The 27,452-nt window shown below is 52.1% G+C and overlaps 1 protein-coding gene across 4 annotated transcripts; it reads left to right on the top strand.

Moving 5' to 3' along the window:
• The first annotated feature begins 972 nt into the window (after nucleotides 1–972).
• HTR1D (5-hydroxytryptamine receptor 1D) lies at nucleotides 973–18,374 on the top strand. Of its 4 annotated transcripts, none has more exons than XM_045859234.1 (3): nucleotides 973–1,073; nucleotides 14,828–14,960; nucleotides 16,014–18,374. In XM_045859234.1, the coding sequence occupies exon 3, from the start codon at nucleotides 16,434–16,436 to the stop codon at nucleotides 17,568–17,570; it is 1,137 nt and encodes a 378-aa protein (XP_045715190.1). In that variant the 5' UTR covers nucleotides 973–1,073; nucleotides 14,828–14,960; nucleotides 16,014–16,433; the 3' UTR covers nucleotides 17,571–18,374. The 4 variants fall into 4 exon arrangements, with proteins under 4 accessions (XP_045715190.1, XP_045715187.1, XP_045715189.1 ...); XM_045859231.1 differs by having other exon boundaries at nucleotides 15,884–18,374; XM_045859232.1 differs by lacking the exon at nucleotides 973–1,073 and adding an exon at nucleotides 13,829–13,875 and having other exon boundaries at nucleotides 15,884–18,374.
• Nucleotides 18,375–27,452: the final 9,078 nt, after the last annotated feature.

The following is a 27,452-nucleotide window of genomic DNA, read 5'->3' as shown; positions in this document are numbered from 1 at the left end:
TCATCCCAGCACCCCCGACACCCACTGGAACCTGGGGGCTTGCCTCCCTTACTGGGAATCTGCTGTTTGAACGAGGGAGGGAGCTGTGCCTTTCTCTGCCTCCGACCTCAGCTCCTGCCCTTCACTCAGCCCAGAACCCACCGGTCACTGCCCCTCAGGGTCTTAGCCCGCTGTCCCCCCACATTTGTGCAGGGCCCACTCTCTCGCCTCCTGTCTTTGCTCAGCTGGCACTTCCTCGGTGAGACCCCCTGACCTCCCTGTTCAGTGCGTCCCCTCACTCTCTGTCTCCTTCCCCTGCTTTACCTTCCTTCGTACCGTTTACCGCTAAGTGTTACTTCTTACATTCACGTAAGCTCCACCGGGTCTACTGTTTTGTTCTCTGCTGTACCCGCAGTGCCTAGAACCTGCCTGATACACAGTGGACTGAGAAACACTTTTGGTAAATGAATTTTTAAAAATCCAGCTGGGGATGCGCACAGGGGACAGGGTCGGCTGCGGGAGCCCAGGCTTTCCCCGAGGGTCTCTGGGCGTGGCCCACGTCTCACCCCCACCCCCACTCCAGACCCAGGCCACCCTCCCTCCCACAGACGGGGCTGGGGCGGCTGCGAAGGCGGGTGGTCCTAGGAGATCCTGCGGGACTGGGGCTGGGGCTGGGGCTGGGGCTGGGGCTGGGGGCTGGGGGCTGGGGGCTGGGGGCTGGGGCTGGGGCTGGAAGGGGCCGAGCCTCCTGGCGGGCGGGGGCCCAGTGGAGAGGAAGCCTGGCGAGGGAGGTGCTGGGGGGAGGGGAGCAAGGAGGAGGAGGAGGAGGAGGAGGAGGAGGAGGAGGAGGAGGAGGAGGAGTAGCGGGCGCAGGAAGGGGAGCGAGAGCCGGCGCTGCAGGGCGCTGCGAGGGGTGGAGGGAGTGCGGGAGCGCAGGGCGATGGCCGGGGAGGGCCGGGGTGGCGGGCAAGGGGGGGCCGGGGCGGGCGGCGCCTAGGAGCTCGGCTGAGGTGACCGCGGAGATGAGGGGGTCGCTGGCCGGTGAGACAAGACGCGGCGCGGCGCGAAGAAGCAGGATCCGGGAGGGCGAGCGGGTAAGCGCTCGGAGTCGAGTGCCGCCCGGAGAGGGGCGCACCGGGGCCCCTCGCGGCTCGCGGTCTGGCCGAAGGCGCGGGGCAGGGAGAGGGCGCTTGGGCTCGGGCCTCGGCGACCCAAGGCGCCCCACCTCCCGGCGCCTTCGGATGGGAGGCGCGTGGGGAAGAGGGTCCCGGAGGAGTAGCGCAGTCCGAGGGGAGCATCTAGGAGCGCCGTCCAGAGCCCCGCGATGGAGGGTGGTCCGAGGCTGCGCTCGGACGAGCTGCGGGGTGTCCTGTGCGCGTTGGGGTGCCCCGTGTGGAAGCAAGATCTGGTGGGGCGGGAGGGGCTCCCCCACTGTGGGCAGGGGGCTGTGACGCCCCCACCAGGCCCCTGCAGCCCATGGGCGACGGGGGCTGCCCCCTGCCGGCCAGGTCGGGGTGCGGCCGTGGGACCGCCCTGTTCTTGAGGGGAGTTGAAGGAGCGTCCCGCGTGGAGCCAGGGCTTCCAGACCAGAAGCCCAGGGGGCCCTGACCAGGTCACCGCATCTCTTAGAACCCCAGTGTGCACATCTACCAAATGGAGGGGATACTTCTCCCCCCATGCGGGATGGGGGGGGTGGATAAATGAGATGTAGAATGGATGGATGCCTTTTTATAAACTGTAAAGTTCGGTGCAAATCCTAGCTAATTACATAAAGTCAGAACTGGAAGGACACTGAGAAATCTGCTTTACTGCAGATGTGGAGAGTGAGAATAAATCTTGTCCAAGGTCACACTGCTTGTAAGAGAATATAAGACTCAAGTCCCTCCACCAGGGCAGCTCCGGGGAAGTCCAAGGATTCAGAGCAGGGGCTCTCAGTCAGACTGTCTGCATTACCAACTGGGCCTGGCTATTTATTAGCTGTGTAACCTTGGGGAAGCCCTTAACCTCTGAGCTTTGCTTTCCTGCCGTGTGAGGTGGGAATAGCTGTGCAAATCAAGTGGGGTCATTGTTCAGCACCGCACCTGTGCAGAAAGAGCAGCTCAGGCCTTAGTGGCTGTCACTGCTCTGGGTGGCAACGGCAGCCTTTCAGTCCTTTTCGGTCTCTTTCTTGGACTCAACCTCCACTGTTTTCTTTCTTTCTTTTTAAGAGATTTTATTTATTTATTTGTTTTTAGAGAGAGGGGAAGGGAGAGAGAAAAAGAGGGAGGGACACATCGATGTGTGGTTGCCTCTCACATGCTCCCTACTGGGGACCTGGCCCGCAACCCAAGCATGTGCCCTGACTGGGAATTGAACTGGAGACCCTTTGGTTTGCAAGCCGGCACTCAGTCCACTGAGCCACGCCAGCCAGGGCTCCAGTGTTCTCTGATCAACGCACACTGTGGGTCTCTGCTGTCCCTTGGCCTGCACAGCCTCTGGCCAGGGTCTCTGCCCTCCTTCCAAGGACATGGAGGGACACTTCACCAACAGAGCAAGCAAGCAAGCAAGCAAGCAAGGCCACCTGGGTGGATGGGCCTTCTCCAGCTTCTGGTCCTGTCCAGCTGGTGGGGAGAAGTGAGTGGTCTTCGTCATGGAGGCAGCCAGGAAAGCCAGGCCATAGAAGGTCGGGTTGCACAGGAGTGAGGGAGCTGGCCTGCTGGCCATGACCGGTATGACCTAGTGCCTGCTGTCCTCCCCACGGCGCCCAGTACAGGGCTGGAAGCACAGAGGTGCTTCCTCCGAGTTTGTCACTTACCTTGTGGGAGAGTTCTGAAGGTGAGAACTCTGGGGCGTCCCTCCTCTTCGAGGCCGCAGATGGTCGACCGTTCTTCTTGGTGACTGGTGTGTGAATGTGTGCAGAATCTCGGAGCCGAGAGTTCCCAGGACCTAAGAGGTTCCTCTCATCGCACAGATGGCTCCTGTCTGAGGCCCACAGAGGGGCGTGGGGCGGGGGGTCTGCCCAGGCCGCCAGTGTCCTCCAGGAAGCTGAGTTCAGCAGATGCTGTTTGGTCTCTAACTTTCTTAGCAGCCGCTGACCCTGTTGACCATTCCTTTGCTCTGGGAACACTCTCTTCCGGCTCCTGCAACTTAGCACTGTCTATTTTGCCTGCTGTGCCTCTGTTTTTGCAGGTTCATCCTCCTTTCCACAGCCATTAGCAACTCTGCTCTCCCAGGCCCTCCTCTCCTCTCCCTGGGTGGTCTCGTCCACTGGGCTTGAGTTACTGCCTCTATATGCACATGACCTCATAAATGTGTGTCTCCAGCCCAGAACTTTTCTCAGGCTGGTGGCAGATAGGTGGAAGTGCTAAAATGAGCATGAAGCAGGGGCAGTATAATAGAGAGTGAGAGCTACGTTACGTTGGCTGGTCAAAGCTTCGCCTAAGAGATGATATTTAAGGGGAGCACATGGTCGGAAATGAGGCCAGAGAGGTGGCTGGCTGGGGGTGGGGTGGGGACACAGCTAATACAGGGCCTTGTGGGCCACGGTGAGATTTTGGATTTTATTTAGACAAGGGAGCCAGCAGAGAGTTTCAGACGGGAGAGAGAGAATGCTGTTATCTCTCCAGGGCTTGTGTGAGCCGTGGAAGAGGAGTTGCTCTATATCGATTGCAGCCTACCGAGCTGCTGGCACTGGGGTAGGGAGGGGAGCTCCCCAAGGAGCTTCCAGCCACAGGCACAAGCAAACCTCCAATCGGGAGAGGGTATAAAGGAGGGAGACTTTGCCGCTGGTTGACTAGGGGAGGAGGAGGTGGTCTTTGAGAAGGACCTCCGAGCTCAGAGAACAGAAAGCAGATTACAATCAATATGAATGAAGGGGAGTGGGAAAGGTCACTCTTCCAGGCAGAGGGCAGTCTGTCAGCCTGAACCGAGATGCACATGCCCCAAATGTGTGTAGAGAAGTCAGGGAAAAGAAGACAGAGCCTGGAGGGGAATGAGAGGTCAAGCTAAGGAGGGAGGCCAGTCTGTTCAGAGAGCAAGGCCCTGGCCTTGGGCATGTACTTGCTGTGGAACCCTGAGCCGATCACATCAGCTTTCTGAGCCTCAGCTTCCTCATTCACGAAAGAGATGGAATTGGTTAAATGCTGAATGGGAGAGGGAGGAGCGTGGTGTTGGGAATGGGTGAACAAGCAGACCAAGGAGGGAACAGGGAGGGACTGGTGTGGGTGAGGAAGATGGTGGCTTCATTGAGGTTGGGGCCCCTGTGGGACATCAGGGAGGAATGACCAGAGGACATTGGGGGCCAGAGGTACAGAGAAAGGTGTCAAAGGTAAAACCGTCAGTGTTCTTTCATTCATTCTTTGAGTAAATCCTTACCGAACCACTGTAAGTATTAAGCCCAAAACATACAGCCATGAACAAAACCAGATCTCTGCTCCAGGAGTATGCCATCTTAGGGGTGAGAGCCCCACAGCATTAGACTGCAGGATGTCGAGAGACGTGCGTGCTAATCATAAACGTGAAGCACTTTATGGACTGGGGAGAGGGGCTGACCCTACTTGGTTGGACTCGTTTCAGCCAGGAGGAGACAGTTAAATTCGATGGTGAGGTTGAAGTTGGAATTGGATGGGTGAGTGAGGCGGAAGGACACTCTACACAGAGGACACTGGGCTTCAGAAGACAGGGCACACCTGTCCCTCCTTTCTTCTGGAAGTCAAGTCCGACAGGGAGACAGGCAGTCAGCATGTGAGCCAAATGCAGGGGAGTCCAGTGTTATGCATGGTGAGGAGACCAGTGGAGCCCTGGCCAGGTAGCTCCGTTGGTTAGAGCATCATCCCTATACACCAAGGTTGTGGGTTTGATCCCCAGCCAGAGTGCACACAAGAAGCAACCAATGAATGCATAAGTGGAATAACAGATAGATGTTTCTCTCAAATCAATAAATTTAAAAAAAAATTTTAAGGTAACCCACGGGATGGAGAGGAGGAAGTGATTTCTATCATTCCTAGGGCCCAAAGACACTGCGGGAGGGTTGAAAGAGACAAAAGGAAGGGCATTCCAGCTGGAAGGAATAGCCTGTGCAAAGGCTCAGAGGAGTGAACCATAGAGTTTTTGCAGGAGGAGGTCTCAACCACGCTGGAGATGGGCTCTTTTGCTGAGTGCAGGTGAACAGGGGGATGAGAGGAAAGGGCTGGACTGTGCCACCTCAGGATCATTAGGCAATAGAGAATGAAGAAATAGGATTTGGGGTGCATGGAGGGAAGGGTTCTCCCAGCTTCATTCCTGTGGCGTAGGCGCCATTGACCCCCATCTCCTCCTCGTTTGCTGATTCCATTTGTCTGCCAGGGCTCTGTTCCAAAGCCACTTTCAGAGGGGGTCTCAGGGTTGCAGCAGGCTACCTGTCCCTCCTGCCTTCCCAAGGGTCCCTTTACACTCCCGTGTCATCCTCAATCACGTCTGTGACCCCAGGTCCCGGGAGGGTTTCCCCAGGGCCACTGTACGTCTTCCTGGGAGCAGGGTCCACATTTGTTTGCTCATGCCAACAACACGTGGCTTTAAATAAATAGTTATCAAATGGATGAGGCAATGGCTATTGAAATGGTAGAGGCTCAGAGAGGTTGAGGAACTTGCCCAAGGGCACAGAACTAGGAAATGGCAGAGCTGGGGAGCATTGGGTCTACCTGACTCCGAAAGTGGTGCGCCTCATCATGGCTGGATTGTGCCTCCCAGCAGGGAAAGCAGATGGCGAATAGAGGATTTGGATCCTGTAAACACGAACAAATTCGGCGTTTAATTTCTAGGAAATGAATTCCTGTTGTTAGTATCTTGTTTATCCAGTCTGGAGAAGACAGCCTCTCCTCTGTTGCGAAAATGGTTTAACTCATCAGCTCAAGTGCTCTCTGGAGGCTCAGATGTGCAGCATCTGGTGGGGAGGGCCGGAGCTCCAGGGCCAGAGCTCCAGGGCCGGGTCACAGCCGTAGAGGCTTCTGGCGGAGTGTGGTCCGCCCCGGCAGTCTGCTCGCAGAATTACTCCGCCAGTGTGGAAACTCAGACTGGAGGTGTGTGTGTGTGTGTGTGTGTGTGTTGCGGATGGAGGTGGATTTCAAAATGCCAACAGCATGTGGTGTGAGACGGGCATGAAAGCCCCTGGACACTTCTGTCCTTCACCTTAAGTTCCTCTGCAAACTGGAGGCCATGGAAGGGTCACTGATGGCAGTCTGAAGATTTGGGCCCTGCCTGTCACTCACTGTGTGACCTCGGGCAAGCGTCTTACCCTCTCTGGGTCCCTCTCCCTCTCAGTACCATGAGGGAGGTGGACTAGGTGATTCCTAAGAGTTCTTCCCGCTTTGACATTCTGAGATCCTTCTTAAACCGTGGGGTTGACATTACTATTGCCCCCTGTACAAGTAACTCAGTGGGGTCCACGGGAGCTTGTTAGAAGTACAGAATCTGGGGTCCTGCGGTTTCCACGAGGCCCCCAGGTGCTGCTTGCGCTCGTTCAGCCCCAGGGGCGCCGCGGGAGCCACATTCCCTTCTCTGTGGGCTGGGCCGAGTGCTGAACGGAGGCGTCCACGCACCCTCCCTCAGTAAAAAGGGGCCCTTTCAAGTGGGAGTGACCAAGCCTGGCATACACAGGTGCCCAGCAAAGGTTTTTTGAGTATGTGCGGGCATGCGTAGGGTAGATATTTGTGGAACGAGGAAGGGCGTGGAGCTGACTTTACTCAGCACCTTTTCTGAGTGGTGGAGCATGGAGTCGAGCAAGCCCAGGTTCCAGTCCTAGCCTTGGGGATTGAGGCAAGCCGTTTCTCTGAGCCTCAGTCCCCTCCCCTGGGAAATGGGAATAATAACAATAGGGCTGACTTCAGAAGTTCCTGGTCAGACTTAGATGAGCTGATATAGCAGGAGCACTTAAAACAGTGCCAGGTACATAGTAAGCTCTTAATACTGTCCGCCATGACTTTACAATTACTGCTATTCCAGCCCCTGACCGTGCAGCGCCCCGTGCGGCCTCAACCCGTTTATCTGGATTGCATTGGATTCCCTGAGAACAGTCTCGAAATGACCCCTAGAGGGCGATATCACCCCTGTTGAGAACCACTGGTTCTAGAGCAGGGCCATCCAAGAGAAATATAAAGCAAGCCACAAATAATATTTTATTTTTTTATCGTTGCCTGAGGACAGGCTTATTGATTTTTAGAACGGGGGAGAAAGAGAAGGAGAGAAACATCGACGTAGGAGAGAAAAGAAACATGGATTGGTTGCTTTTCATACATTTCCCAATGGGGACGGAACCCTCAACCTAGGTGTGTGCCCTGACAGGGAATTAAACCCGCAACTTTTCTGTTTGCAAGATAATGCCCAACCAACTGAGCAATACCAGCCAGGGTCACAAATACAATTTTAGAAGATTTAGAGGTAGCCATGTGAAAAGAGAAAAAAGTGAAATTAATTTTGATTATATGTTTTATTCAACATATCCCAAACCTTAACACGTAACATGTAAAAATGATTCATGAGATATGGCACATTCTCTTTTGAACTAACCCTTTGAAACGCAGGGGATTTTGCTACAGTGCATCTCAGTGGCCACACTTCAAGCCTTCCATGGCCACAGGAGGACAGGAATGGCTATTCCAGAGTCTCTCTGCTCTGGCTCCCCTCCCAGCCATGCCACGCATTACCCATGTGGCCTCGGGCTAGTCATTATACCTCTCTGGCCCTCAGTGTCTTCATCTGTAAAGTGGGGATACTAACTCTGCCCCCAGGGGCAGCCAGGGGAGAATTCAAACCCTTTGCCCACGTCCCCACGAGCACGGCCTCGCTCTCTTGGCTGTGGCTAGTCCGCACTGAGCCCAGGATGGAGGGCCAGGGAAATACACTCCACCTTTTGGCAGAGGAAGGTGGTGGCGGAGGCAGCACGGGCAGCAGGAGCACTGAGCAGCTGAGCCGAGAGGGATGCCGGCCTTCGCTCTGTGGTCGTGGGCAAGTCACCCACCCCTCTGGGCATGAGCAACCTCAGCTGCCTGGGTGACGTCATCTGAAAAGTTTTTCCTAAATCATGGCTGCCCGGGAGGGGCTGTTAATTATAACTAACTAGAATTTATGGAGCATTTACTACATGGCTGGCGCTTTTTATTAAGCTCACTCAAGCACAGCAGCAGTTTGAGGTTGCTACTGTTATTGTCGCCATTTTCCACTTGAGGAAACTAAGCTCGGAGATGTTAAATGACAAGCCCAGGGTCTCCGTTTGACCAGCAAGCCTGAGGCCTCAGGTTGTGAGGCACTCAAGCGTTCCTTTTCTGGTTCCTTTTCCGGGTAAGCTTTCTACAAAGACAGAAGTGCCTGGAATACAAATGTGCAGCCTGACGCATCTTCACAAGGAGAGCTCTCCTGGCTGAAGAACAGAACACGACTTGCACCCACGAGCCCCCTTACGCTTCTTCCCAGTCCCCGCATCCCCTCCCCGCAAGGGCGACGTGTGCTAGCGTGACTTCCATCAGCGTGGGTCAGTGTTTCCTGTTTGAACCGTGTGGAGTCTGAGTCACATGTGGTGCCATAATGTTGAGCTGCCCGCCCGTGTGAGATCTCGCCCGTGTGGCTGTGTGCGCATGCAGCTAGGTCCCTTCGCAGGGGCGGCTGGGGTTGTGTCGTGTGACGATGCCCCAGTTGGTTTGTTTATCCATCCTGCTGCTGATGCGGTTTTTAGTTCGAGGCTGTCAAATAGTGCTGTTGTCAGCGATTCTTGCACAAGTCTTTCGGCGGACATACATGTTTTTGTCGGCTTTATAGCTGAAAGTGGAAGTTTGGGGTCAGAGGTTTGGCTACTTTGAATTCCCTACATTTTCCAGATTTTATAATTAGAGAAACTGAGGTGAAAGATTGACTTGCTCAAGATACTGATTAGATTTCAAAACTTGCCCTCAGGTACAGATACACAGACAGAGAGAGAGAGAGAGAGATACACAGATGCACACACACAACCGCCCCCCTCCAGATGTTAAAACTTTTCAGAGCTTTTCCCACATCTGTTATTTTACTGCACCTTCATGACACCCCCGGCAGGTAGACTTGACGCCCCGATTTTGCAGAGGAGACCCCGTGCGGTGGAGAGAAAGGTGAAACAGCACCTGTGGGCGCACTTAGTGCGCCAGGGAGCACTCTGCAGATTTTGGGGAACCCCTCCCTGGCCGGGCCGCTCATCCGTACCGAACGGCTTCCAGAGAAAGACCAGGCAGACACGAATTCCTTGGTGGGAGTTATTTATTTCGCTGCCGCAAATCTGCATCTCAGAGCCTTGGGTTCCTTGGCGTGTTTGTCTTTGTTTTTGTTTTCCTCCAAAAGGAGGAGGCTGGCTTCCGAGCGTACGTTAAACCCACCCTCCCCCTTTGTTTCTGGCAAAGTTTGATGACTTACTTAAAGTCAAGGCCCTTGGGAAAGGGGAGGTGATGATCTCCGGGGGCAGGAGGCCTTAGCAGCGAAGACTGATCAAAAGAGTCCCTGCTGGGTGACAGCCACAGAGAGGCCCGCGTTCCCCCCTTTACTGAATCCACACAGCAGTTCGGGAGAAAGGCGTTGTTACCGCAATTTACATCTGAGGCAGAACAGCCCAGGAGGCGAAAGGAGCTGCTTTGATCCACAGTGGGGATCAGCGTGCTGGGAAGGAACTGAGGATCCCGTCTCATTTCTGTTTCTGGAGGCCTGTTCTGCCCATTTGAACCGGCTCAACGAGGAAAAGCAAGGGCTGGCACCACCGAGGTTTCCTGGGAACTGAGGTCCTCATGGACATGGGAAGACTGGGAGGAGTATCCCGGGCCGAAAGGCTCTCTCTCCCTCCTCTCCTTCCTCTCCTGGGGCAGGTGGTTCCCCTCTCGGTTTGTTCCTTTCTCCTGCTTCTTTCTGCAGATCTGTTTTTTTTGTTTATTGATGGCTTTTCTGCTCCCCCAAAGCCACAGCAAGTGGCTTTGGTCCTGGCTGTGGCCTGGCCACTGCAGCCTCAGGATGCTTAGCTTTCCAGGTGCCCCCCCTCCATCATCTGTCTGCCCAGCCACTCGCACTCTCCATTCTAGATCCGCAAGAGAGAGCTGCCTGGTCCATCTCGGCTCCCATATCCATCCCAGTCCAGTCAGCTGTGGTCAGAGGTGGCCTGAGGAAGAAGTTGGGGTTGGAACCCAAGTCTGTCTGCCTGCTTTTCCCCCTTCATCCCTCTGCAGGGATGCTGGAGCTAAGGGATGCATGGCGTGGCTGGAGTTCTTGTGATCTGGATTCCAGGGGTGGCACTGCTGGGCTGGGGGAAGGCTGAGGAAAGTCCGTGCTGCAGCTGTGATGGGCAGGGGAGAAGCCCGCTGGTGTGGCTGACGGGTAGCTCTGACCATGGCAGCCATCACTCACTGGAATGGACAGCGATGCCTTGTTTCTGGTCATGGAAGAGATCTTGCTGGGGACCTGAATGTGACTGGATACACCTTAGAGAAACCAGAGAAGTCATCATTACTACGTTGGGCATTTGGACCCATGATCTTACCCCTTCTTTCTCAACTCCTGTGAGGCATGGGTTAGCATCTCCACAGCCTGGAGAGCTTGAAGGACTTACCCAATGGCCACCGAGAGAAAGTGGAGCCACAGAGATTGGGACCAGAGACTTCCTGACATAAAACATACATTTTTGGGCGCTGGCTGGGTAGCTCAGTTGGTTAGAGCATCATCCCAATACGCCAAGTTTGCGGGTTTGATCCCAAGTCAGGGTACATACAGGAGTCAACCAGTGTCCTGGCTGGTGTGGCCCTGCAAACCAAAGGGTCACCGGTTCGATTCCCAGTCAGGGCACATGCCTGGGTTGCAGACCAGGTCCCCAGTTGGGGGTGTGTGAGAGGCGACGGATCAATGTATCTCTCACACATGGATGTTTCTCTCCCTCTTTCTCCTTCCCTTCCTCCCTCTCTGAAAATAAATAAATATTTTTTTAAAAGTCAACAATGAATGTATAAATGAATGGAACAACAAATAAAAGTTTCTCTCCCTTTCTCTCTCTCTCAAAAAAATATGCTTTCAGCCACTGGCCTCTGTCTTTGTTACCATTGTTACATTTGTTTAGAGCTCCACAGTTTACAGCACATCACATGCATGGTCTTACTGGAATTACTAAACACGCCTGGGGGGCAGCACAGCTGCGCTTATGTTCCCATGTGACCACGGAAGAAACCAATGGTCAAGGAGCAGTTGTGACTTGTCCTCAGCTACCTGGCTCCCCCGCTGGTCAGTGGCAAAGCTGGGACCAGTCCCAGATCTTTGGGACTCAAATGTATCAACAGGTATTAATGTGTCACAATGTACCAATGTTATTGCTGGCAGTGTGGTTCTTTTTTAATAACGTACAAAATTGTTAAACAAAAACAACAAATATATCCTTCCCTTCAAAAGATTGTACAAGGTCTGTCTGGAAAAAGTCCAGTCATTGTTAATATAATGAGAATGGTTTGTTAATGCATTGAGAATGGACATCGATGTAACGTGGCAGCCACGGAGAGTGGACTGGACTGCTCATGTGTGAACAGTGGCGACTTCCCTGCACTAGTCAGGGGGGGCGGTAGACACTGTTGAGTGAGCGTGTGCACGGAGTGGTCCTTGCATTCCAAATGACTGGGGAAGTAAAGAATGAATCTGCATCAGAGTTTGCATTAAGCTTGAACAGTCCTCTGTAAAAAGCTTTGAATGAATCAGAAGGCCACAGCTGTGGGCAGCTGGTGATTGGCAGCTTCATCACAACAACGTGCCCGCTCATGCATTGTGTCTCATAGAGCTTTTTGGCAAATCATCAAATCACCCAGGTGACTCAGCTCCCGTACAGAACAGATTTGGTGCCCCGAGACTTCTGGCTTTTCCCAAAACTAAAATCACCTTTGAAAGGGAAGAGGTTTCAGATCATCGATGAGATTCAGGAAAATAGAACAGGGCAGCTGATGGCAATCAGGAGAACTGTGTGAGGTCCCAAGGTGCCTACTTTGAAGGGGATTGAGGCGTCATTGTCCTATGTGCAATGTTTCTTGTATCTTCTTAAAAAATGTCTCTATTTTTCATATTACACGACTGGATACCTTCTGGACAGACCTCGTAAATACATATAACATACATACTAATAAAAGAAGAAAAATAAATACCCTTCCACCACCTTAAAAAACCACACATCATTGGTGCCTTTCAAACTCCTTCACAGTTGTAGTCCCACATCCTTTGCTCTCCAGGTGCAATTTTATATTTGACATTTCCTTGCTTTTCCTTATGGTGTTGCCACATGTATTTATATGTCTGAACAGTTTGTTTCTTCTTGCATGGTTTTGGCCTTGGCACTCAGCGTTGTGTTTGTGAGAATGCATGCGGCTGTGGTTTACTCAGCTCTGCTGCCCTGCAGGACCTCATCATAGCAATAGGCCATACTCCACCATTCTGCTGCTGACGGGCGTTTGGGCAGTTTCTCGTTGTTTGCTGTTACAGGCAGCGCTACCGTGAACATTCTTTTTTTTTTTGGAAGATTTTATTTATTTCAGGAGAGAGGGGAAGGGAGGGAGAAGGAGAGGGAGAAAAACACTGATGTGCAAGAGAAACATCCATCAGTTGCCTCTCGCACACCCCCATCTAGGGACCTGGCCCACAACCAGGCATGTGCCCTGACTGGGAATCGAACTGGTGACCTTTTGGTTCACAGGCCAGCACTGAATCCACTGAGCCACACCCGCCAAGGCTACTGCAACCATTCTTGCTGCTGTCAGCTGAGGAGCTCATCCCAGGGTGCCTGACATGCATCCCTAGGAGTGAAATTACTGAGTCATGAGGTCGTCACTACATATTTAGCTTTATGAGATAATACCAAATTGTTTCCTAACCAGGTTTCTCCAACATCTACTCTCCTGGCGGCAGGTGACAACTCCTGTTGCTGTACACCCTAACCAAATGACCGGGCATCATCAGATTAAAAATGTTTACCTGCCTGCTGGGTGAGAATGGGCTCTCCCTGCTGTTTTAATTTGCATTTTTAATTTAGTGCTCAAAGCGTGATGGGCGGGAAGTAGTTGATTGTAGCACTACAGTCTGTGTCCCCAAAGGTAGCTGCATCATGGGAAGTGCCCCAGCTTTGTTCGGGATGGGGGAAGGACAGCGGGCAGGAGAGGAAGGAGGTGGCCTCCGAATGGTGTGGCTTCCTGCAGCGCCAAGTCCCGACAGAGGCAGTCCATCCTGCCCTTCTTCCCCCAAGATGTCACCCACCGGCCTCCCAGGGCTGCCTGAGCCCACGCCTTTCACTGGAATGAGGTCACTGGAATTCCTGGAACCCAGGAGTGACCGCATGGGCTTGTGGGGCGAGCACACCAGCTTCACCCTTGAGAAATGACGGTGCCTCACTCGCCCAGACTGTCTGGAAGGAAGAAAATTCCAAACAGTCCAACCCAACTTCACATTTTTCGTGTGAACCAAAGTGGGAGGAATCTTTAGCCGGAGGCTTTTGGGGTGGGGCTGGGAGCTCATATTTTCACTTATCACCCTGGGATCCCAAGCCAGCGTTGCTGCTGGAGGCCCAGGCGCCTTCTGGCTTTTCTTCCTGAGTCGACGCAGTGCAGAGAAGAATGGAAATTTCCACCCGGTTTTTCCACTTTCACCTGCGTGACCTTGGGCAAGTGACCTCCCGTCTCTGAGCATTGGTTGGCTGTCAGTAGGGGGCCACGTTGCCCACGTCCCAGCTCAGGTGAGTCTGAGTTGCAAGGCCAGCTCCGTGCCTGGAACATCCCAGCAGCCCCAGTGGAAGGGATTCTAACAATATTCTTTTTTTTTTAAGATTTTATTTATTTATTTTTAGAGAGGGAAGAGAGGGAGAAAGAGAGAGAAAGAGAAACATCAATGTGTGGTTGCTGGGGGTCATGGCCTGCAACCCAGGTATGTATCCTGGCTGGGAATCGAACCTGCGATACTTTGGTTCACAGCCCGCACTCAATCCACTGAGCTATGCCAGCCAGGGCTCGGATTCTAACAATATCCTTCAAACTTTGGGAATATTTCGGAGAAGGTGCCTTAAAACTGGTTTTCTCAAATGGAGACTATTTTTCCTCCTCCAGGCAGATATTTTTTTTAAGACGAAGCACCCACAATTTGGGGGAGTGGGAGGAAAGCTACCACATTACAGCTGTAGCTTCTTAATGTTTAAAAATAAATCAACCGCCATAGGCTGCACCTTCCCTACAGAGAGCCCTGAGCCGAGCTGTGGGGAGGGGAGTGGGATGATGATGATGATTCCTGGCACCTCTTGGCACCTACAGGGTGCCAAAGGCTGGCCTTGTGGGGAGCCTCGGGAACTCCACAGCAGCCCTGGCAGCAGGCAGGGTGGCCACCGTTTGGGGGGAGCAATCTGAGACTCTGAAAGCATAAAGGACTTCCCCAAGGTCACACAGGCAGGCTGTGAGAGAACAGGAACTGGAGCCCAGATTGCCCAGTGGTCCAGGCTCAGCTCCTGCCGTGCTGCCTCCCAGCCTTGGCCCCAGCCACCTGCTGGGCCTCATCTCTCACCCCGTCTCTGGTCTCTGCACTCTTGCCTGCTGGTGTCTCTGCCCTTCCCTGACTGCCTTGCACTTTCTGACCCTCTAGGCCTTTGCTCTTGCCTTCTTGGCCACCAGGAATGCCATCCGTCTCAACTTGGACTAATGAAACCCTTGTCCTCAACGTAGCCAACCTGGGGCACAATATGTGGCCCTTAAGAAGGATGTTGCGGGGGTGACTTACAGAACACTGTTCAAAGTATATTAAGTTGAAAAATGGACAAACTACAAAATCAATTTATACATAAGTGCGATGGTCCCATTTTTAAGTGCATATACATATTCTGCCTTGCCAGCTCCATTCCAGGGTTCAACATGTCTTCTCCGGGCTGCGGACGTGCCCAGGGCAGAACCTGTTTGCTAAGTCAACCTGGAAGAAATGAAATGAATTATAGGGTTTCCTGGTGCAGCTGTAGCATTCCACACAAGGTGAGGAGAGGCGCCGTGGGAGTGTGGATGGGGCTAAGAGGTCTTGGCATTCCTTTTACCAACCCCTCTCACCCAGAGGCTGATGGCCAGGCCCCACGGACTGCCCTCTGGTTTGCCTCACTGATCGGCAACACCCAGGTCCCCAAGCCCCGGTAACCTGCCCATGTCCCAAATACGGAAACCCAAGTTCAAGATCAGAGGGGAAAAGAAAATGAGTCTTCAAGATTTGCTTGGGACTACATTTTCTGTTTCTGTTTGGAAAGACGAATGTATTTTCTGAACTTTCACTATGAAAAATGCTCAGGGATTTCATTTATTGGCTTAACAAAAAAGTATTTTGTTTTTGTTTTTTTTTGGGGGGTGGAGGGGTGAAGAGTCAAGCATGCTTACTCTAGGAAGTTTGGAAATGTCACATGAAAAGAAGAAAAGTCACTCCCCTACCAATTTCAAGAGGCATATATTGTATATATTCTTTCCCAGCTTCTTTTTTTTTTTCTGTGCACAGTTATTTGGCTTAGTTTCCACTGAATAAATAGAAGGATTTCTGATTCACAATTTACAGAGCTGATTTCCTGTACTTGTAACCAGGTTGTGAGGCTTCCAACAGCTGCGATACTTTGCCCCTCTGGGAGTTGTGGGGGAGGGGCACTGCCCTCCCCTGTGTCCTCCTGACACTTCCGAGAATGCCATGCCCGTGTCGCTGCACCACTGCCAGCACTAAGCAGTGTCTGTTCATCTTACAACTAATCTGAAGTGTCTAAACTGTCCTGCTAGAACTTAACTCTTCACTTTGTTTCTTTTTAAAACTCCAGAGCTCAGAATATGTGCCTTTCTGGATGAGCTGGCCGTGATCTGTTTGTTTTGCCTTCCCCCAGCTCATGCATTCTTCGAGTCTTGGTAACTGGAATGTTTTGTCTGTTCAGGCTCAGAACGATCAGTGGGACAGGAACCAGAGTTAAGGGCCTCATGATGTGTCAAGATGAACCTGGGAAAACTGCAGGCTGTTGACTGGACTTCCTTTCTGAATCAGCTGGTATTTCCTTTTGTCCCTAGTTTGAACAGCTCCCCAGGGGCCCCACCTGAAATCCCCAGTCGTCTCAGAAGAGGATGGGGGAAATTCTGAAGTTCCCGTTAAACATAGTTACCTCACAGGCTTTGGAAGAAGCCGAAATGCCCGAGGCATTGCCTGCACTGGTGAATGTCTGACATGTTCAGCGTGTGTCCGGTGGGCCTGACCACTTGCTGGGCAGAGTTCCAGGGCAGCGAGACATCCTGGGATTCGTCGGATGCAGGAAAGACCTTGAACTGCCTGCTGGTAGTGACCTCAGGGCTCAATGAGGCCTCTTCGCTGTGGTCTGCTCTGAGCAATGGGCCCTCCAGTGCGAAACAGGATGCCCTGGTTCTGCGGGCAAGACAACTGTGAGAGAGAAAGCCGTGCGCGTGGGGGCCGGTGGGAAAAGACCGCCACCTAGAATGTCCCCACGAAACCAGTCAGTGGAAGGCCCTCTCCAGGAGGCCTCCAACAGGTCTCTGAATGCTACAGAAACCCCAGACGCCTGGGACCCCGGGACCCTGCAGGCCCTTCAGATTTCTCTTGCCGTGGTTCTTTCCATCATCACACTGGCCACAGTCCTTTCCAACGCCTTCGTGCTGACCACCATCTTCCTCACCAGGAAGCTCCGCACCCCCGCCAACTATCTCATCGGCTCCCTGGCCGTGACTGACCTCCTAGTTTCCGTCTTGGTCATGCCCATCAGCATCGCGTACACCACCACGCGCACCTGGAGCTTCGGCCAAGTCCTGTGTGACATCTGGCTGTCTTCTGACATCACGTGCTGCACGGCCTCCATCCTGCATCTCTGTGTCATCGCTCTGGACAGGTACTGGGCCATCACCGATGCCCTGGAGTACAGTAAACGCCGGACCGCCGGCCACGCCGCGGCCATGATCGCCGTCGTCTGGGCCATCTCCGTGTGCATCTCCATCCCGCCTCTCTTCTGGCGGCAGGCCAAAGCTCGCGACGAGATGTCGGACTGCCTGGTGAACACGTCCCAGATCTCCTACACCATCTACTCCACCTGCGGGGCCTTCTACATCCCGTCCGTGCTGCTCATCATCCTCTACGGCCGGATCTACGTGGCCGCTCGGAAGCGCATCCTGAACCCGCCGTCCCTCTACGGGAAGCGCTTCACCACCGCGCAGCTCATCACGGGCTCCGCGCGCTCCTCGCTCTGCTCGCTCGGCCCGGGCCTGCACCACGGCGCGCACGCCCACTTGGCCGGCTCCGCTCTCTTCTTCAACCACGTGAAGGTCCAGCTGGCGGACAGCGCCCTGGAGCGCAAGAGGCTGTCGGCCGCCCGGGAACGCAAAGCCACGCAGACCCTGGGGGTCATCCTGGGGGCCTTTATCGTCTGCTGGCTGCCCTTCTTCGTCGCATCCCTGGTCCTCCCCATCTGCCGGGACTCGTGCTGGATGCACCCGGCGCTTTTCGACTTCTTCACCTGGCTCGGCTACCTGAACTCCCTCATCAATCCGATCATCTACACTGTGTTTAACGAGGAGTTCCGGCGGGCATTTCAGAAAGTCGTCCGTCTCCGGGAAGCCTCCTAGTCTCGCGTGGTGGTGGCGGCTCGCGTTACCGTCTGCGTCCCGTAGCCCCACTGGAATTGTCTTTTTCTATTTTTCCTGAGATTTAGGCTCATCCCGGCCTTCGGGGTCTGGGTTCCATCAATGGAATTGTTCAGTGTTCTTCTTTTCTTCCGTCTTCTTGATGTCTGAGCCACCCAGAGCCGGGAAGCTGTGGGAAAGGGGACAGAGACCGGCAGTTTCACTAGCGTATCTTCAGGATTCACGCATCTCGGGAGAAACAGGACCCACAGGGTTACCCATCGGTGCAATTCAGGTGGAAGACTCGGACTGCGGGGAGACCCAGGCTCAAAAGGGGGGCTTTCCGGTTCCCCTAAGTTTTGTATGGAACTCAAAGGTGGGTAGATGAGCTTAATGACCTGAATGGAAAGAGAATTTGGAGGTAGGATGGAGGAGTCTCCATTCCGTGTGGCACCTTAATTGGAAAATAACACCCAGGGATTTCTTCCTCTGATGCCTGATGAGACTGAATCTCCCCGTCGTCCGTCTGAGGCGGCAACAGTACAGAGTGACGGAGGTCAGGAGCTGGGCGCGGGGGAGGGGGGCGGCTGGAACCCCAGCAGCCACCCTGCGCCCCTCCCCCTCCAGCATCTCTGCGCCCGCCTGATGCTCTGAAGCTAAAACGCACCATCACTCCCCGCTGAGGGAGAATGACCGCTGGGCACCCACCAGGCTTCGAGGGGACCCCATTCTGATTTTCCCCCTGAATTTTTACATCCCGTTCTCATGAGAGATCTTAAGATGTCGAGTCTTGTCAAATAAAAAGCATGAGACCTCATGATCAGTAAAGTCTTTGGGTCATTTTTCTTCCCTCTGCCAGGATGTAGAAACCTTTCCATTCACTTTCGTCCCCAGCATTTATTGAGCACCTACCAGGTGCTCGGCCCTGTGCCAGGGCCCTGGCATTTGTCATCTCACGGGAGCTCATAGCAGTGAAAGGCGGTATAACCTGATGATCAGAGCCGGGGACCTGGTGCCTCAGTCCACAGAGAAGGACTACCAGTGCCTAACTGGGCCACCTTGGACAAGTTTTTTAATCCATCTTGGCCTCATTTTCCTCAACTGTAACATGGCAGCAACAATAAGTATGTCACTATATATTTTCACACAGCGCTTGGCACAAGAGCTCTTACCACCATTTTAGAGATGCAGGAGCTGGTCTGCCCCAGGTCGAGCAATATAAAAGGAAGAGCTACTCTCTATAGCGCCTGCATTGCTCGTTGCCTGCGTGTTCTCATTTCCTCTTCGTCCCCATTTTACAGGTGTGGAAGGACACTCGCCTGTGGTTAGGGAGGGCTTCCTAAAGAGATGACACTTCAGCAGACCCCCAAGAGATGAGCCCTTGTGGGATGGGAGGCTAAGGAAGGGGAGAGGTGATGAGGCCTCTCGGGGGAGATGGGCCGGAGCGAAGGAAGACGGGAAAGATGGCGTCAGGTGGAGAGAAGAGCAGGAACGGAGCCCCCGAGGCCTGCAGTGCTCACTGGGGGTCCCGGGGCCCAGGGAGAAGGAGAGCCAGGCATATGGGATATCAAGGAGGAGTGGAAAAAGAGGGATGCCAAGATCATTGGTGCGGGGTGGGGGCGGGCACCTGGAAGAGTCTTGTGCTGACTTTGAAGTCCCTGCAGGACATCTCACAGTGTGGGCCCTGGACCATCTGCACTAGACTCTCCCAGGGAGTTTGTTAATACTGGGTTTCTCGCCCCCAACAAAGAGCCACTAAGACAGAATCTCTGGCAGCGAGGCCCAGGAATCTGCATTTTACATCAGCCTTGCTCCCTTTTTCTGCATTAAGTGACTTCTCTGCCTCTAAACTTTGGGAAGCACTGTGTTAGTGTCTTGCTCCCCCGTGAGCCCCCTCCCTGAACCCAGAGACATCGCTCAGCATCTCACTGCTCTCCCCCACGCCTAGCACGCTCCTCCCTACCTTTCTTTTAGGTTGTGCGCCCCCCCATTTCCACCTTGTTTTGGGCCATCATCCTGATCCGGGAAAGATCAGTAACTGAGACACTGGACAGGGAGCTACATTCAGTGTGTCTCAGCGGTTAAGGGCACAGGCCTTGAAAGTCAGACACCTGGAGCTGGATCCCAGGTGTGCCATTTATCTGCTGTGTGGCCTGAGGTAAGTCACCTAACCTCTCTGTGCTCCACTTTCTTCATCTCTTTTTTAAGTATATTTTATTTTTATTTATTTTTTTAAAAGATTTTATTTATTTATTTATTTTAGAGAGGGAAGGGAGAGAGAGAGAGAGAGAGAGAGAGAGAGAGAAACATCAATGTGAGGTTGCTGGGGGTCATGGCCTGCAACCCAGGCATGTACCCTGACTGGGAATCGAACCTGCGATGCTTTGGTTCGCAGCCCGAGCTCAATCCACTGAGCTACGCCAGCCAGGGCCAGTATATTTTATTGATTAAGCTATTACAGTTTTCCCAATTTCTTCTTCTTTATCCCCCCTCCACCTTGCACCCCCAACCCTCCAGCATTCCCCCCTTAGTTCATGGCCATGGGTTGTACATATAAGTGCTTTGAGTTCTCTGATTCCTATACCATTCTTAACCTCTCCCTGTCTATTTCATGCCTTCCAATTATGCTTCTTCTTTCCTGTACCTTCCCCCCATTCCTCCCTTCCCCGTCCCCACTGAAATCTCCCCATGTGATGTCCATTTCTCTGATTCTGTTGCTGTTCTAGTTGTTTGCTCAGTTTCTGTTTTCATTGTGTGTCTTTTCTTGGGGGTTCATTTGTTGATAGTTGTGAGTTTGTTGTCATTTTACTGTTCATGATTTTGATCTTCTTTTTCTTAGATAAGTCCCTTTAACATTTCATAAAATAAGGGCTTGGTGATGATGAATTTCTTTAACTTGACCTTATCTGGGAAGCACTTTATCTGCCCTTCCATTCTAAATGATAGCTTTGCTGGATAGAGTAATCTTGGATGTAGGTCCTTGCCTTTCAAAGGCAAAAAAGTACTTCAAGTACTTTTTTTCAGCCCCTTCTTGCCTGCAAGGTTTCTTTTGAAAAATCAGCTGATTATGGGAACTTCTCTGTAAGTAACTGTCTCCTTTTCTCTTGTTGCTTTTAGGATTCTCTATCTTTAATCTTGGGTAACTTAAAGATGATATACCGTGGTGTGTTCCTCTTTGGGTCCAGCTTCTTTGGGACTCTGGGCTTCCTGGACTTCCTGGAAGTCTATTTTCTTCACCAGATGGGGGAAGTTTTCCTTCATTATTTGTTCAAATAAGTTTTTGATTTCTTGCTGTTGTTCTTCCCCTTCTGCCATCCCTATAATTTGGATATTGGAATGTTTCAGGTTGTCCCAAAGATTCCTCAGCCAGTCTTAATTTTTTTTGAATTCTTGTTTCTTCATTCTGTTCTGTTCGGATGTTTATTTCTTCCCTTTGTTCCAAATCATTGCTTTGAATCCTGGCTTCCATCTTGTCACTGTTGGTTCCCTGAATATTTTGCTTTATTTCATTTTGGGTATCTTTCATTTGTTCTTTCATTTTTCAACCAAGCTCAATTAGTCCTGCAAGCATTTTGATTACCAGGGCTTTAAACTCTCCGTCAGATAGGCTGGCTATCTCCTCATCACTTAGCTCTCTTTCTGAAGCTTTGCTCTGTTCTTTCATTTGGGCTATATTTCTTTGTCTTGGCACACCAGTCTGGTTGTTCTTGTTGACTGTTTCTTTAATTCCTTGGTTGTCGGAGTTCCATGCAGTTTGATTTTCTGGTACTTCTGGTTGTTTATTGATTTTAGATTGGTTGTTATCCTCCTTTTGGTTGTGCGAGGAAGCGAGGGTTCCTACCTATGCCTCCATCTCGGCTGGAACTCCAGTTTCTTCATCTCTCTTTTTTTTAAAAGATTTTATTTTATTTATTTTTAGAGAGGTAAGGGAGGAGAAAGAGAGAAACATCAATGTGCGGTTGCTGGGGGTCATGGCCTGCAACCCAGGCATGTGCGCTGACTGGGAATCGAGCCTGCGACACTTTGGTTTGCAGCCTGCGCTCAATCCACTGAGCTGCGCCAGCCAGGGCCAGTTTCTTCATCTCTTAAATGGGGTTGTCTGTACCTAAGCCATAGGATGTTTGTGAGGATTAAGTGAGGTAACAATTGTAAAATGCTTTACACAGTGCCTGGCACATAAGTGTTCAGTAAAATGCCATCTGTTACTCTCCGAGAGCTCTGAGCCAATTACAAAGAAAACGCAAATGCCTCCTTTTCAGAGGACTTCCTTGCCTAGAGCAAAGGTTGGTAAACCTTTTAACAACAGATTTATTGATGTGCAATTCATATGCCGTACAGTTCACCGATTTAAAGTGTATGATTCAATGCCTTCTAGTGCATTTAGAGAGTCATATTCTTCGCCACGATCAATTTTCATCACTCCAGAGAGAAACCCTGCACCCGGCAGCTGCCACTGCCCGCCTCCCTCGCCCAGGCCGTCACTGACCGGCTTTGTCTCTGGACCTGCCTATCCTGGGTGTTTCATACAAATGGAGCCATGCAGTACGCGGTCCTTTGTGTCTGGCTTCTCCCATTTGGCATGATGTTTTCACAGTTCATCCATGCTGTGGCATCTATCACCATTATGTTTCTCTTTATTGCCGGATAACACCCTGTTGTGTGACTGCACCGCACCTTGTCTATTCATTCATCCGTTGATGGATATCCGGGTTGTCTCCACTTTTTGGCTCTTACGAACAATGCTGCCACGAACATTCTTGTACAAGCTTTTTCATGAACGTATGTTTTCTTTTCTCTTAGGGACGTACTCAGGAATGGAATTGCCGGGTCCTATGGTGATCTGTGTTTACCCTTTTGAGGAGCTGCCAGACTGTTTGCCAAGGCGACTGCACCGTTTTACGTTCCCATTCCGATTTGCCCACATCTTCACCCATACTCCTTGTCGTCTTTCTGATTACAGCCACTCCAGTGGGTGTGCGATAGTAGCTCACCGTGACAGCAAACTTTTGTGGAAGGGCCAGACAGCAAATATTTTCAGGTTTACAGGTCATATCATCTCTGTTGTAACTACTCACCTCTGCCATTGTAGCGTGAAAGCAGCCACAGGCAACATATAAATAAATGAGCTTGGCTGTATTCCGATAAAATTTTGTTTACTGAACTAGGTGGCAGCTTGCAGGCTGTAATGTGCAGAGAGTCAGATCTAGAAGAGCACCCTCTCCCGCACCAAGCCTTTCTTGATCCCCTTCCCTGGCTTTATTTATTTTTTTATTATACATATTACTGATAATGATATGTATGTATTAGTTCTTGCTTTGTGTCTGTCTGCCACCTCTAGAGGGTTGACTTCTTTGAAAGCGGGGATCTTATTTGTTAAGTTCACCATTTGCTCCCCAGCACATCAGTGTCTGGCATATAATAGATACTCAATAAGGATTTGTTGGAGTGACTGACTGGATGGAACACCATTTCTAGGTTTACAAATGACTCATTCCCCATGTCTTTGTCTTTAAAGTTTTAAGATAAAGTGACTGGTTCTGGGACTAGAACCTCAGAAACCTCGAGGTTTGGTGGCAGGTGGGCCGGAAGTCAGAGTCAGGGCAGCTGTGTCCTGAGTGTAGCGCAGGCAAGGGGAGAGTGAGGGACCTGGCGGACCCCAGTGTCCCCAAGGAGCTGGGGCTGGGGCTGCCCCCTTAGCGTGCACTCGGCCGCTCTGGCCTTCTGCTCAGACGCCCCCTCCTCCACAGTCTCTGCAGTGACAAAGGGGACGGAAGCTTTGGAGAGAGAGCAGCTGTTTTCTGGTCTTCATTATTCCGAACCGAAAGCTGCCCGTTTGGATACTGTGCCTGAAGAACTGCACGCTAATTAGGTCACATGAAGGCCAAATTTAAAATAAACTTGCTATATAAAAATAAAAATAAAAATAAGAATAAAAACTTGTTTTCCCGGATCAGAGAGGAAGGCTCTATTGGGGAAGATTCTCTACCCTCCCCAACCCCCGACATCCTTGGCAGGCTGCCAGTTCTTTCACACTTAGTCACACACACACACACACACACACACACAGCATGATGAGGACAGTGTGGGGGCAGCGGGAGTGGGACCTTGCCCAGGACAGGATTCTGCTCATTTCTGACCTATGTGAGTGTGGCAGACACTGCGGGGTGCCCACCCAGTAGTCATCCCCCTCCCTTGCTCACAGAACCCCAGATCAGTTCAAATGGCAACATGAATCCTGATTGGTTTACACCCCTTGGGATGCTTCTATTCCTTTTACCAGGGATTGGTCAAGGGACAGACATGCAACTCACTTCTGGCCCGTGGGATGCAAGTAAGGAGACCAGCAGGTCAATTTTGCCAGGGACTAAGGGGGGTTCCCAGGACCTGTCCTAATCAGAAAAGTACCAGGCAAACCAGGACAAGCTGGTCATGTAATAATTAAAGGGAAGTCTGGGGGTTTTGAGAACGAGACTTCTTACAGGAAAAGAAAGACATGCAAGGGGAAAAGAGGGCTTCCTGCTTGGAAGCAGCCCAGCGAGGATGGAAAGGTGGGGCAGCTGCCCTGTGGGGAACATTGCGGATGCCCTGAGGCTGGCAGAGGGGAGAGAGCCAGCCCCGTTTCTTGACCACGTGGTGCGGATGAGGCTCCCACGCATCCCTGGGACAGCCTGGCTCGGCTTTCTTGTTAAGTGAGCCACATCCATTCTTACGGTTTAAACACTGTAGGCTGGATTTTTCTGTTACTTGCTGCTGAACACAGCCTGACATACCAGGAGGGCACATCTCTCTCTTGCTACGTTGCCCCCCTATAGGGGGGATGGTGGCAGGGTTGGGCGGCATGAGGCTCTCTCAGATGGGCACAGGCTTGAGGCCTTGGGCGGGGAGGTGGGGCCCCCTAAAGGATGTTCCAATGTGATAAGCAGCTCGTGTTCATTGGCTGCCTCTCAAAGCCACCCAGGGATTTCTGAGGCTGCTTGCGCAGTTCCTGAGGTCTGCAGGTTCCTCTGGCAGTGATGGGGCCCATGGCTGTAGTTTGAATCTAGGTCTGTCCCACCCAAAGCGCATGCTCTTTCTCTTCACAGCGATGTCTGGGCTACATCACCAGGAAGGATGCACCTCCTGGAACATTCTTGGTGACAGGGAGATCAGCACCTGTCAGACACCCAGTCCACCTTCGGTCTGAAGTGACTGCTCCTCCCACTGGGCCCAAATCTGATTTTCAATAACTTCCTCCCCCGCATCCCATCCTGATCCTGCACTTCTGAAACATGCAGGCCGGGCTGCGCTTCCCCAGGCTGAGCAGCCTCAGGTCCCGCCAGCCTTTCTTCTCGTCACGTAACTCAGGAAGGAGGGGCTCCTGAGGTCAGACTCAAAGCTCTGAATCATATATATATACACACACACACACACACACACACACACACACCCCGTGCTTTGAAGCTGGCCACATGCTCCCACCCTCTGGCCCCTGATTCTGTACAGTTGAACCCAAGGGGAGAACTTTTCACTGATTCATGTTACATTTCTTTTTAAGCAGCTTTTGAATCCTGATTCCGGCAGCTTCTATATTGTGCTATTCCTCCCAGCTTTGTGGGATCCTCACAGTAAATGAATCCCAATCATCAAAGAACTGGTCCCTCCTTTCGGGCCAGCGCCAGAGCCCTTGAATGACCTTCTCCAGGCTGGCATTGCCAAAAATGGTGAGGACGCCTCCTCTGGCACAGAGAATGGTACCAATCCCCCATCCCCACCCTGTATTAGTCAGGGATCTCTAGAGAAATAGAATCACTAGGATGCACTTACACAGAGAAACAGATTTATTTCAGGGGATTGCTTTACACGGTTGTGGAGGCCTGGTGCGCCCAGACTCTGAGGGAGAGGCTGCCGGGCTGGGCGTTCAGACACAAGAGGACACTCGGAGTGCAAAGGCAGTCCGTCCGCTGGAGAACCGGGAGGCGCCCGTACTCCTGATGAAGTCCGAAGGCCATCCCTTTATTCTGTTCAGGCCTTCAACCGAATGAAATGAGGCCCGCCCAGCTTCCACAGGGCCACCTGCTTTACTCAGAGTCTGCTGACGTCAATGTGCATCTCATTCACAGAACTATCTGGAATAATGTTTGACTAGATGTCTGGGCACAGTGGCCAGCTACGGTGACACGTCAGATTAACCATCACTCCTCTCTTGCAGCCGGGCTGCCTTCCAGCATGTGCCACTCGGACCTCTGACCTCTCACCTGACTCTGAGCCCTGCAGAGACTCTCACTGATCTTCGTACTCTGAGTACTTGGCACGCAGCCAGGGGTCTATTAAGGACAGTAACAGCCAGCATTTACTGAGCTCTTACTGTGTGCCCAGGTGCTGCCCTCAGCATTTTATGAGCATTAACTCATTTAACTCGCATGAAGTTGTTCCTTTTATTGTCCTCCAGATAAAGAACTGAAAGTCCTAAGAAATTAAATCGTTTGCCTAGTGTCACACTGCTAGTGTGTGGTGGAGCCGGAACTCACGCCATATACAGTTAAACTCCCAAATCCTAGGTATTAAGCCCAGTGGATGTGACCAGGGCCAAGGTGGCAGGTGGCCTAGAAGGGCAGCGTAAGGTAGTGGCAGAGCAGAGGTTTGGGAATCAGACAGACGGGGCTACCTATCCCAGTGCTTCCATTTCCTTGCTTAGTGCCTCTGTGCCTCAGTTTACTCTTCTGTACAACATGGGTAACACTAATGCCAGCCTTGTCATGTGATCGAAGCCTGGCATTGTAGCCTTCAGAACTATAGGAGATGATTCAATGAAACCAGGCCACAGGTTACTCAAGAGGGATTTTTCTTGAGCACCTACTATGTTCCAAGTACTTCACAGGCATTTTCATGTTTAATCTTCACATCAACCCTGAGAGGAGTCCATGTCTTTTGCCCCCTTTTACAGATGGGGACACGGAGCTTGGAGCACTAATGAGTCCCAGAGCAGGCTGAGATTATGCTCCTTCCCCGGGGTCACAAGCATAAGGACCTGTAGGGGCCATTCACAAGTGAGGGAAGTAGACTGGGTGTGATACAACAGGGAGATGTGGGGGGGACTCTGGTGACTGGAGCTCACGTGTCCTGTCTAGAGGTGCAAGCCACTCCTCACCTCCAGCTGACCTGGGCTGTGCAGAAATGTGCCGGCTTTGCTGATTTTGAAGAGAGGAAGGAATCTGGATTTTCTGTGCAATCTCCTTATTTTCAAATGTTGACAACTAATTAAAAAACAAACAAACAAACAAACAAACAAACAACAAAATCACTGCGCAACTATGCCAACCACAAAAGAGCCTGCCAGCCAGATTGGGCCCCTGGGCCACCAGTTGGCAACCTCCCTGTGCTGTTGGCTACTTTCTGTCCCTGCTATGGCAGTTGGATCCTTCATGGAGCTCATGGGTTATCTGGGGACCAAAGTGCGTGAGCAATTGGAAAGCCAGACAGCCTGTTTTCCGCTGTGCCTGTCCTATACTCCACCCTGGGCCCCACCCCCTCAGCTCCCTCAAGTGCCATCCCAGCCACCTTCCTGTTGCGGGCAGGGCTGGCTTGTGGGGGGGAGGGGAAGGCACAGTGCCTTGTTTACACTGCCACAGGCAAGGATCAGAGGCTAGCAGTCCCCTGCATCTGGGAGTCTTAAAACGACAGTGCATTCATTTATGGGCTTTGCCAGGGCCCCCTGCATTTCCCTCCCAAGGGCAGGAGCAGGGATTCCAGACCTGGAGGATATTAGATGGGAGGGAACCTTCAAGGTCATCCAGGACTACCCCCTCAGAGCACTAGCATTAGAGCAGCCACTCACACATTTTCATTACTTTACCTCCTGATCTCCCACGGACTCAGGGACATGGGAACTATTATGCAATTATCTCC

Source organism: Phyllostomus hastatus, unplaced genomic scaffold (genome assembly GCF_019186645.2).
Source record: "Phyllostomus hastatus isolate PE091 unplaced genomic scaffold, TTU_PhHast_1.1 phas_scaffold_182, whole genome shotgun sequence".
NCBI lineage: Eukaryota > Metazoa > Chordata > Mammalia > Chiroptera > Phyllostomidae > Phyllostomus > Phyllostomus hastatus.
The sequence above is the reverse complement of the archived record's forward strand: the minus strand, read 5'-3'. Positions and strand labels throughout refer to the sequence as shown.

What these genes read in the sequence shown, in the direction of transcription:
- HTR1D (XM_045859234.1), top strand. Translation starts at nt 16,434, where the DNA reads ATGTCCCCACGAAACCAGTCAGTGGAAGGCCCTCTCCAGGAGGCCTCC.